General features: G+C 37.0%; 1 protein-coding gene across 5 annotated transcripts; it reads left to right on the top strand.

The window, feature by feature from the left end:
- Window positions 1-7,270: 7,270 nt before the first annotated feature.
- On the top strand, window positions 7,271-11,341 carry LOC131631128 (F-box/kelch-repeat protein At1g57790-like). Of its 5 annotated transcripts, none has more exons than XM_058901905.1 (3): window positions 7,271-7,421; window positions 7,959-9,087; window positions 10,901-11,341. In XM_058901905.1, the coding sequence occupies exons 1-2, from the start codon at window positions 7,390-7,392 to the stop codon at window positions 9,055-9,057; spliced, it is 1,131 nt and encodes a 376-aa protein (XP_058757888.1). In that variant the 5' UTR covers window positions 7,271-7,389; the 3' UTR covers window positions 9,058-9,087; window positions 10,901-11,341. The 5 variants fall into 5 exon arrangements, with proteins under 5 accessions (XP_058757888.1, XP_058757889.1, XP_058757890.1 ...); XM_058901906.1 differs by having other exon boundaries at window positions 10,925-11,341; XM_058901907.1 differs by having other exon boundaries at window positions 10,977-11,341.
- Window positions 11,342-12,332: the final 991 nt, after the last annotated feature.

The raw sequence follows: 12,332 nt of genomic DNA on the forward strand, positions 1-12,332 counted from the left end.
GTGGATTCTCGTCCATGACTTCTTTCTCACTTTCAGAATCTGACCCTGAATGAACTGAACCAGCTTCTTCTTCAGATTCCAGTTTAGCCAAACGCGCTTGTCAGCGCCTTGCGGGCAAAGTTCTTTCAATTTCTGCGTCAAAAAGAAATTCAGCTGAGGCCTTACCTCGCATACACAGATTACACAATCATTAGAATGAGGAATAATAATTTATAAAATTTTTGCAGGAAATAAAATTTTAGTCGCAGAGCAACAAAATTCTAATTAAAATTAAATAAAAAAACTCAGTTATCTTCAGCAGTCCCCGACAACGGCGCCAAAAACTTGATAGGGAAAATAGCAAGTGTACTATTCTACCTATGTAGTAGTAATGGGGAAACTCCAAATATCGAATCTCAAGGACAGCTTGACGATACTGAGCTTTAAAACAATTTCAATTAAACAAAATATCCTACTGGGTTTTGATTTGTTTTGAATAAAATACACATACAGCAAATAATTAAAGCACGAATGAAGAAGACAGATATGAGTAGTATGCTAGAGACGGTGGATGATTCGATCATGTAACAAATAGACTTATATCTTGCAACAACTAGTTTGACAAATTGACTATCAGTTCTTAAGATTTATTATTCCCAAGTCCTCAGGTAATAATTCTTTAATCCCTCAACATAATCACTATATCCATAGAAAATTACGGTTGACATTAAGCTTTCCAATACCAAGAATATTCTAATTATTGAAGGGTATTCCTAGTCCTAGGTAATATCTACTAAAATATGTACTCAGACAGATCATGAACAACAACTTGTCTGGCTTAATTGTATCACACAAAATCAATTTCCATTTGTCCGACAGAAAAGGCAATAAAACAGTAAGAGAACAAGTCAATGTAGAACAAACCAAATTGTCATTGCATAAATATAAATTTATCCATTACAAATCAAAATCATGGTCACCCCCTAGCAATGGGGGTTTAGCTACTCATAAAAATAACAGAAAACATAGTTTAAATTGTAGACATTACAGATAATCGAAAGGAATCAGATCTTCAATGGCAAAAGCTCATAGAAATCTTCAATCCTTTCATAAAATATGAGTTCTCCAGCCTTCTACAATGTATTTTCGCTCCCAAAATTGTCTAACCCTTGTGCCAATGCGTTCTCCTTCTTTTATTTCTGCCTGACTGGGCTTTTTCAGCAAGAAAGCCCAAAAGTTCATGTGTACACGCGTCTGGTAGGATGACACGCTTCCAGGGACGTGTCTGAGCAGAGAGAGGATTTCCTTTACATTTCTGGACTTCTGGCATGCGTCTGGGGACGCGTTTGGGGGTCTGGCACGCGTCTGGGGTCTGGCAATCATTAATTCAAATAATATGATATAAGAAATAACGTGGATCATTTGATGTACCTTATTAATTGAGGTGATACATCAAACGATCTAGATCAAGCTATACACGGTGAGCCTGAGTCATTGAAGCACATAAAATCAAATAAAATTCAAACATACAGTGAACACGGATGTGTCATATTTCTATTGGTTGATGAGTGACATGGCATCGTCTTCAGCCTCGCGAAGTTGCAGAAAACTGTGGTTGAAAAACTGTAAATCGTGGTTCACCCGATTTGAGAAAAACCAGAGAATTTTGAAAACTTAACTCAAAACAGATGCACTAAACGCATCAATTATTCAAAATTAAACCATCAGCAAGCATTAGTGATCATCAGAAATCACTCTTGTAATTTGAGTTAGGAGAAATGATGCCTCAAACTACCTGAACGAAGTAGCCAAAATTTGCTCTGAAAATCAACTTGGCTAGCATGATTTAGGACACCACAAGACTTGATTCTTGTTGGAGAAGCTTTAGTGGAGCTCAAGGATGAAGACTGAGGTGAGAGATTTGATCTGGAAGGTCGTTTTGTATGAAAACAAAGTTGGGTATTTCTCTGAAATTTGAAAGATGGACAGAGGTTTGATGGCTTTCTAAAGCTTGTCGAAACAAATGAGGGAGCTTCCTTATTTATAGCTGAGGTGAGTGCAAGGCTCAAGCGTGCAAGAAGAATCGAGAATGGGTGAATTCGTGTGAACTTGACATGTGATAAAAGTGTGATATCTAAATCAAGCTAAATCTTTGGTAGTTTTGTGTTTCAGACAATTGGTAAACATGTTTAATGTCCTTAAACTTACTTAAATTGGCCCCAAACTTGAATTAGCTCGAATTCGCAAAATGACCTGAAGCTTACAAAATGAAATTTCGGATTTTTGCAACCATGGTTCTCACTGTACATGAGGCTTTATGATCCAATTCTTTTCCTCACTTGAAGCCTAAGTTACAAGCTTTATAATGTGACAAGAAATACTCCATTTGGTTATCTGAGTTGAGAGTTATGTCCCTTTGAAATCAGCAACAACAAACTGGTTTTTGTACTTAGAAACATTTATAAGTTTGGCATCCAAAATGACCTATAATGTCTTGCTTTCATACATGGCCTTCCACTCATATTTTTCTCTTGACCATAAAATATGAAAATAAGTAGATTCCTTGAAGAGAATGATGGCTTTGGAATCACTCAAAAACCATTAAAATTGAGAGAGTAATGGTTCCTTGAAGTTGGTGAAATTTTCTTGAAAAAAACCTAAATGACCTATAATCTCTTCAATCTTTTAAGGGTATTCCATGCATCATTTGCTCTTGTAATATGAAAATGAATTGTAGTAGATACTTTGAAGATCAATTTTCAAAAAGAATGGGCTCAAGGTGATAAAAATTGACCAAGTTATGACTTTTTTAACTTTGACTTAGAATAGGGCAAGTGCATGGTGATATTCTTCAATTTTTGATGACTTTCCTTGCATAATCTTCTCTTAACATATGAAAGAAAGTTGATGAGGATGTTGACAAAAATGCATAGAAAAAAGAATCACCTCAAGATGATGAAAAATGAGAGACTTATACCCTTTTGACCATAAAATCAAGAACTTGTTCGATTAGGTCAAACACCTTGAATCAACTTTGCATCTCTTGGACATTTCTTGTAATGTAAGGCATGATGAATCACATATGGCCTTATAAGGATGTTGATTTGAATCAAACTTGATTGTAAGACTCATGGCTTGAGGAAACTTGTTGATGAGGGCATGGAAATAAAAACATAAATCTATGGAGCATCTTCGATAATACCTTGTAGATACAACTAATTAAAGAGATAGACATAAACTGACATTTTCACTAGATTCTTCTTCTTTGGGACTAACACCACAAAAGGACTATTAGCCCCTTTGACTGTCTTTCCATTTTGATGAAATTCTACCAAGACTCTAAAAAAGTCAACCTTCATCTCATCCCAAAACTCCTTCACAAAATAGAAATTTACCCCATCCGGGTCAGGCTTTTGTCGTTATCACAATCCCACATCGTGGTACGGACTTCCTCTTCTGAAAACTCTTAAATTAAAACATCTCTATCTCATTCTTCAAGATTTTTAAAATTCATATTAGCTGGAACAGGTCTCACTCCCTTAGCCGATAAATGGCCATGAAAGTGTTTAGCAATTTCATTTCTAGTATCTTCCGCCTCTATCAATTGTCTTCCATCCACTTCGAGGCTTAGAATTTCATTTCCTCTGCTTCTTTTATTGATACACCCATGAAAGTACTTTAAGTTAGCGTCACCCTCCTTCAACCACCAAGCTATATACTTTTGCTATCGAATGATACAATTTAGTTTTGACACTTTATGCATTTGTGCTGTTAGCTCTCTCTTGATGGTAATCTCCTCTTCTGATAGGCCCACTTCCTCTCCTTTTTCCCCAAGTTTGTTAATTTATACTTTTGCCTTTTTTATTTGTTCTTCCAAATTTTGAATATTGTTTTTGTGCCTATCTTTGAGACTTCCTCTTATTAGTTTTAACTATTCTTTGAGTACAATCATCCCCATCCTTCCACCTTTATGGTTCGCCATTATTATTACACAAACTTGTGGTATCCCTTTATTTCTCTCCAACAATTCAACATATGAAATGGTTTAGGTCCCCAGTTTAATTTCTTTTTTGCGCAAAATTATCCGACAGTAATCTGATAATTCTTTGTCTAAACTCCACTGACTATATTCTGGCCATGATTCTGAAATAAGGAATCTGATTAAGAATTTATATTGCAGCTTATCAGTTTCATATGATAATATGTTTAAAAGCGCCAATTTCAGACCGTCGTTTTTAGTAGCAATCGCCCCCTCTCCCGTTTTGTGATTTTCTTCTTTTGATGCCCACTAATAATGATAATTCCTGGATATTAGATTGATTCCGTTGGGTATAAGCACATTTGGTAGCTGCGTTCTTCCCTTTCCGCCTTGCTTTCCTCTTTTCCTTCATGATTTCACGCATACCTCTTCTTCTTTCTTTGTAAGAGAAGGACTAATCTACCACCGGTTTAGTCCGGTTCGGGGGCAAGTTCTGGCATCAAGTGGTTTCATCCCCCTCCCAATCGTAGTTGCGGGGATCGAACTGTGGTTCTCCCTACCAAGTTCAGCGTCAATCACCACTGGACCAACTAACGATTGGTACTATAAGTTGTTTTTGTTTTAGCCTAAATTCTTCATTTTCTTTACCATTATTTCGATTGCACTTGTTTTTCTTCTTACTTAACTGTTTTGTTCTAACTGTAATCGAGTTAAATATATTGACAAAATTATCTTATAAACATTGAAGAATTTGATGACAACATACATTTAGCTATCCAAAGTAATGTTCAACTATTTTAAATCTTAATGAATTTATATCACTTCCATTAATTTTTTTTCGTAACCTTATTACTTTATAATATTATTCTAATCATATTATTTGAAAATTTCTTTAGCCACCTCCCTATGGGGGTCACCCCCAGCGAAAATCCAAAAATACCCCTGCTTCGGAAATGAACTTCCGAAGCGCTTTTTTTTTTTAAAAAATTTCCATAATTCGGAAGTGCATCTCCGAAAACACCTCATGGGGGGTGTCTTCGGAGAGGAACTTCCGAAAACACCTCATGGGTGAATTCGGAAGTTCATTTCCGAATTATGCAGAAACTGTGTTTTTTTTTTATGTTTTTTCTTAAACAGTCTCGCATTTTAATTAAATGCAAACGCCAAATAAAATAAGCGACATATAAACAGAAAATACCAATACGATAAATAAAATGCAAATAATATATACAAGCCGAACCAAATAGTAATAGTGTGCGCAATATACAATCCGAAAACAAAAAATAAATAAACCCGACCACCCGACCACTACTGGGTGTGCCTAACCCTCTCACCCTGAGCCCTCCTCTGCCGCCTGTACCCCGCCGCACGGCCCGCATCAGTGACGATCGCCTCCATCACGGCGACTGCATCTGGACCGCCCTGAAGAACGACACCCCGATCCAAGGCGTCCCGCCCAAGCATCTCTATCCGCTGGCAGATCGGCAGGAGATCAATGGCGTGGTCATCCTCGGCCTGCTGGTTCTCCAGGATCTCCTCATGTGCTGGCCTAGGAGCGCCGGGAACGTCGGGTCTCAGTAGAGGATGGGACACCCGGTAGAACCATGTGACATACCCCTCCTCACTGTGCCAGTCCTGTGTGACCCGAGTGAGACGGTACTCCTGCGGTACCACATGATGCTGCCAGTCCTCCCATATGGCAGTGAGCTGCACTCGGGTCACTGTGTCGGGAGCTGCCTCAAACGGTGACCTGGGTATCCGCTGCACGAATCTGAACTGACGCATGCACCGCTCAGGGAGATACCGGACCATGATGCCGGTCCCGCATGCCAACCAGCCTGAATATAGAGCAATGCCGTCAAAGGGGACAATCTGAGCGTAGTCGACGAACGACCTCCAGGTGACATCGTCGTGCATCGTGCGGTCCAAGTACAGACGGTATGGTCCCACCGCATCGTTCCCCCTCTGGAGAGCGTATCTGGCGGCCCTGGGCATGGCGTCCACGTACGCAGGATCGATGTGAAAGCCGTGGATGCGGGAGAAGTAGGAGATGATCCAGCTCCTGAAGTAGATGTACCCTCTCCCACGTCCACGGGAACTCGCAAACGGCGTCCCCGGCCCTGCCCCCGTCCTGGGTCGACGCCAGCTGCGCCGCCGCCCGCTCGCGTCTAGCCGACGCAGTCTGAGACTCTCTCCCCTGTCTGATGCGTGCTAGTTGGTTGCCTCACATGTTCCTGTAAAAAATTGAAATCGATTAATATGCGAGACAAAAGAAGAAACAAAAATAATTGAAATTCTGATACAGTTCGGAAGTTCATTTCCGAAAACTGGGATGGAGGTGTTTTCGGAAATGAACTTCCGAAACACCCCTGCGAGGAAGTTTTCTGCAACTTCCATGGCAGACCCCTAAACCAAACATCAAACCTATGTCTACACATTCTAAACATCCTAAATATCAGTATAAACCTAACCTAATACATTTTTTGCTATTTGTAAACACCCTAATATACATTTTAATCATAGATCTTAAAATCAAAATGCTTAGCGATTGAATGGATTTGAGGACTTTTGAATGTAATAGAGCAAGTAGATGGAGCCTTTGAGGTAGCTTGGAACTGGTTTGCACAAAAATCTCTTGGGGTGTGAGTTTGGAAGAAGATTAGGGTAAATGATTAGGGGGAGGGGGTTGTTTTTCTTAATCTGCAAAACGCGCAGTATTTCGGAAATGAACTTCCGAAATGGTGTTTTCGGAAGTGCATTTCCGAAATAAGTCAATTTTCTTTAAAAAAAATGCGCTTTCGGAGATGCATCTCCGAAAACACATTTTTCTTGTATTTCGGAAATACATTTCCGAAGTCAGGGGTATTCTGGGTTTTTCACCAGAGGTGGACTAGAAGGTAAGGAGGTGGCCAAAAAAATTCTCTATTATTTTGTATATTTGATATTTTGACACCCGCAACTACAATGAATAATAATAAAATGTTGTTTTAGTTAGATTTTGATATAATACCGTAATTGCTTATCTACTAATAATTATTATCAAATTTGTACCCACAAAAAATAATTATCAAATCATATGCAATTAATAATCACTATCTATGCAAATAAATAGTAGTTAACAAAGAAAAAAAAAGGTGGTGGGGTGAGACCACGTGACAATCACGTGTATTATGGCTGTATGTATTGTAGTAAGATATAGATATATCAATCGTGTGTACATATAAAAGAGTTCACACGTTTTTCGTGTACATGTAACTAAGGCGTAGCCGCCTCGCACGTGCGAGTGCCGTCACTCAACTTGATTCATCGATATATCCACGTGATTTCATTTCTTTCTCCTCTTTGTTGAACACTTTCCACTTCCTCTCTCCTCTCTCTCTCTCTCTCTCTAGAACAACAACGCAACTTCATCGGAGGGAGATTTTCGATTAATGTCAGGGAAAAAGAGGAGGAAGTTGAAATTGTAAGTCAATTCTCTCTCAAATCCAATATCGAATTCTCATCGTCAATTCATAGTTCACTTTTTTTTCTTCAATTAATCACAGTATATATATCTGAAAATCGGTTTTCAATGTTGGATCTCTGCATGGATTGGTGGATTTTATCGTGTTGATGTCTAATTGTTGAATCTGAACTCTGAATTTCACAAAATTGAACAAGTTATCGGCTAGTTTATCACATTGATTGCATTAGGGTTTATGTATCAAAATTAGTGAGATCAGATGTTTTGCAGTTTTGATGAAATTGTGATGCATGTTTTGTTTTTAGTTTAATTTAATCATCTAATGATGTATTTAATTGTAATAATATATCACACGTGTTTAATTTCAAAGAATTAAGTTAATTAATGCGTGTGTCAGTGTTGACATTTGTAATTACGTTTAATTTATTTATTTTTCAAATTATTACTGGTGTCGATGTGTTAGTGTCGCGTTTCCAAGTGTACTTGCTTCATAGGATTTGTTTGGCAGAACTCTTACATGCATCTGTAATTATTTAGGTTGAGTGATACGATTGCGAACAGCAAAAGAGGAGCAACAGAGGTGAAAAATGATAATTTGCAGTTGCAATCATGGTCTGATCTTCCTGCGGAACTCTTAGAAATAATCATGTGTAGTTTAGCTCTAGATGATAATGTTCGTGCGTCTGTGGTTTGTAAGAGTTGGAATTCTGTTGCCAATGCTGTACGTGTGGTTAACCAATCGCCGTGGTTGATGTATTTTCCGAAATTTGGTCAGTGGTATGAATTCTATGATCCTGTGCAGCGGATGACCTATTCTCTGGAGTTTCCAGAGCTGAATGGATCGAGAGTTTGTTATACAAAAGATGGTTGGTTACTGCTATACCGGCCAAGAACTGACCGAGTGTTTTTCTTTAATCCCTTTACTCGGGAGGTTATCAAAATGCCTAGATTTGAGATGACGTACCAGATAGTTGCTTTCTCAAGTGCTCCAACATCGCCTGATTGCGTGCTGTTCACTGTTAAGCATGTTAGTCCTACTGTTGTGGCCATCAGCACATGTCACCCTGGGGCAACTGAGTGGACTACTGTTAATTACCAAAACCGCTTGCCCTTTGTCAGTAGCATATGGAATAAGCTTGTGTTTTGTAATGGACTGTTTTATTGCCTGAGTCTAACAGGTTGGCTAGGGGTATTTGATCCATCTGAACGGACTTGGAGTGTTCTATCAGTACCCCCACCCAAATGCCCAGAGAATTTTTTCGCCAAAAATTGGTGGAAAGGGAAATTTATGACCGAGCAAGAAGGAGATGTTATAGTAATTTATACATGTTCTAGTGAAAACCCTATTATTTTCAAGTTAGATCAGACATTAATGGAATGGGAAGAGCTAAAAACACTAGATGGAGCAACTCTTTTTGCTAGTTTCTTGTCTTCTCATTCAAGGACTGACCTCTCTGGAATAATGAGGAACAGTATCTACTTTTCTAAAGTTCGTTTTTATGGAAAGCGTTGTGTATCATTCTCTCTTGATGACTATCGATATTATCCTCGTAAGCAGTGGCATGACTGGGGTGAACAAGACCCTTTTGAAAGCATATGGATTGAACCACCAAAGGACTTCTCTGGATTCACGTGAAGAATTTTAGTGAAACAATAATGTGTAGAGGTATTTGTTATCACTTTGTTTTTAGCTGTGTTATAACTTCTGGATACATGCTTCAACTAATGCATAATAAGTTAGTTTATGATTGTGCTTTGCTACATACTATGTATATTTGAACAGTTCATCAACATTGTTGATGTTTTATTATTTCATTTGACTATCAATGCTTGCTCCTGCACTGTAATCCAGAATTCATTGTTCATTTGTTCTTGTCAATGTTAAGTAATAGTATTTGAATTTGATCCATTCATTGTTAAGAAATGTATACACTATCATTAAAATTGTGCCCATTAAAATATTTTGACTATGATAATAGCTTAACAAAAAGTCAATTTTTCTACTACTGTGTTAAACATGATTGAATTGATGATGCATTTACAATTTTTCTACTAGTGTTAAACATGATTGAATTGATGATAATAGCTATCAGCCATATGTTACATTTACAATTCTTAAAAATGGTTGCATGTGCGTAAATACTCTGTAGCATTTCCAATTCCAGTTCTGGTCATAACTGATATAAACATACTTTGGATTTACTGCACCTTTAAACAAAACTCTGTTCAATTGCATGGTTACTGCCAATGTCTTAATTGAAAGTAATCATGGTCATCATCGGCTTAGGAAAAAAGAAAGCAGATTATAGGTTGAATTGTGAAACATAATTGTTTGTGCTCATTTGTAGTTTTATAGTATACATACTACATTACTTTAAGCATGAGAGGTCACTGTTTATTGGGAGTTGTGACTTATGTGTACTGTGAACTTGATCTTACACGAATAATCACAATCACAACATTACTTCATGAGTGTTTGTGTTGAGTTATTTGTTTGTTACTAACATCTTAAACAAGTTTATCCAAACACATTAAGCAATCGGCTTTCCTGTAATTTACTAGAATTCCATATAATGCCTTAAATTTTGATATAGTTTATCAAGATAGTAAGGCGTAAGTTTTCTCTACTAACTTCATTAGTAGAGAGGGAAAGAAAAGAAGAAAGAATAACTATTACGATAAAAGTTCTTCAAGCCAAAAATATATTATTCTTGGTTTTCTTCTTGTTGTAGAACTGATGGTTGAGTCTCAAGTTAGGTGGTTTGGGATACATGTAGATTCCTAATTAAGGACACTTGGAGAGTATATCACATAAGGGTGGAAAACCAAGAAAAACTATTAGGAAATACCAAAAAATCAATTGTTTTGCTGCATATTTTATCTTTGATAAAATATTATATCATTGTTTGATCTGTGTAGCTTATATCGCCTAAGGATTGGTTGTTGCTGTTGTCGGTTTTCTTGTTTTGGGAGAGAGAGGAGAGGCAGAGGGAACAACTTACAATGTTAAGAAGAACACTAATAAAAACACAAAAGAATGGACTTTTGAGTTCTGAGCATTTTGTCTTTTTGACAGAAATTAACAATGAAATGGGAGCATAAAGCCTAGAAGGCATAGATTAAATGTTATAAACCCACCTAACAAACTTGTAAACCCAGTTTGTTTCCTTAACCATAACTATCTACTAATAATTGGGTTTGACTGGCTATAAGGCCACTATTAATTGCACCATTTTGGCTAGATTTTTTTTCTCATTATTTACTGAAGTCATCTCGACGCACAGAATAAAATATCTACCAGCAATACTGACTACTCAGCAATCCTTCTTTGAGCTAGACAGTGTTGAACTTATATTAGGGGTTTGTCATGGATGGTTGTGTGTTTATTGTGCCGTGTGATTGGATTGCATGTTTTTACAGCTAAATTGGTCGGTGGTGCAATCCATTTTGTTGTGAAATTTTTACGGTTTTTTAACTAGGGAGTTGAAAATGTTGGAATGCAGCATTTTCATACAGCTGGTTGTCTTAGTGCACTAATGCAATTCTTAATCCAAGGCATGCAAATTTTCCATGCTGCAGTGTCTGAGTTCCTTGACATTTTGAGGTGTAGCAGACTAGCAGTGCTTTACTAGAGCTCATTTGAAGCGTGCCAAAGGCAACATTATTACAGGCTGTACAGAGGAGGCGATTGAAGACTCAGCCCCTCGCCCCTTTTGATTATCCTGACACTGCTTATATAAAAGTTTCATGATTGTATGTGTGTTGCGAGGCACAATGATGTAGTACTTGTATGCAATACAACTGAAGATCATACAATGAGTATTGATTACTTACTGTCTTGTTGAAATTTATTTTGGACATATGATCTGTAGATTTTGTTTAGTTGGATTTACTCCTAATTCAATTTTCGTTGTCTATAATATGTTTGGATTGAAAGGTGAAATTTTTTTTTAAAGGTAAAATAATATATATTAATAGATAAAGGTTGGAAATAAATCCTACAACAAGAAGAACAATAACAGAAGGCACAAGAGGTGCCAAGAAAAGGAACACTAAACAGAATAAAATAGACTAATTGGTTATTGGAAAATTGATGAATCCAAACATATCAAAAGTTTTTTAGGTGAAACTTTGTGCCCAAACATATCAAAAGTTTTTTAGGTGAAACTTTGTGCACATAGTCTATATAATACTATACGAGCCATGCATTTGTGGTGTCTTGAGTGTTTGCCGATGAAAATTTGAATGCACCATGAAGGAGTGGACTTTTGCAACCATAAGTGTCTTCCCCTTCTATATTAAAAAAAATGTTACTCATTACATTCTGTTACTCACACTGACGAAATTTTAAATAAAAAAAACTTCAATTTTAGACTTTAAAATATAGATGCACTTAAAACATAAAATCTTTGGAGATTAGAAATAACCTTCAAACTATATATTAAAAAACTCCGGAGATTAGAATCTGGACGTGTCTAACAGATTACATTTAGAATGAAATTAGGACTATATGAAGGATAGAAAAACACTTAGAAAGGGGGGTTTGAATAAGTGTAGCTTTAAAACTCTTAAGATAAAAATAATTTGCACAATGATTTTTATCCTGGTTCGTTGTTTACTAAACTACTCCAGTCCACCCCCTTGGAGTGATTTACCTCACCTGAGGATTTAATCCACTAATCAATCTTGATTACAATGGTTTTCCACTTAGATACCCTCTAAGTCTTCTAGAGTATTCTGATCACAACTTGATCACTCTAGGAAATCAATGCTTAGATACACTCTAAGACTTCTAGAGAATCTGATCACAACTTGATCTTCTCTAGTTCCTTTACAAATGAATGTAAACAAATTCTTACAAGAGTATTACAATGCTTCTTAATAAGCTATAATCACAACTGTGATATTTCT

Source organism: Vicia villosa, unplaced genomic scaffold, assembly GCF_029867415.1.
Source record: "Vicia villosa cultivar HV-30 ecotype Madison, WI unplaced genomic scaffold, Vvil1.0 ctg.000775F_1_1, whole genome shotgun sequence".
Lineage (NCBI taxonomy): Eukaryota > Viridiplantae > Streptophyta > Magnoliopsida > Fabales > Fabaceae > Vicia > Vicia villosa.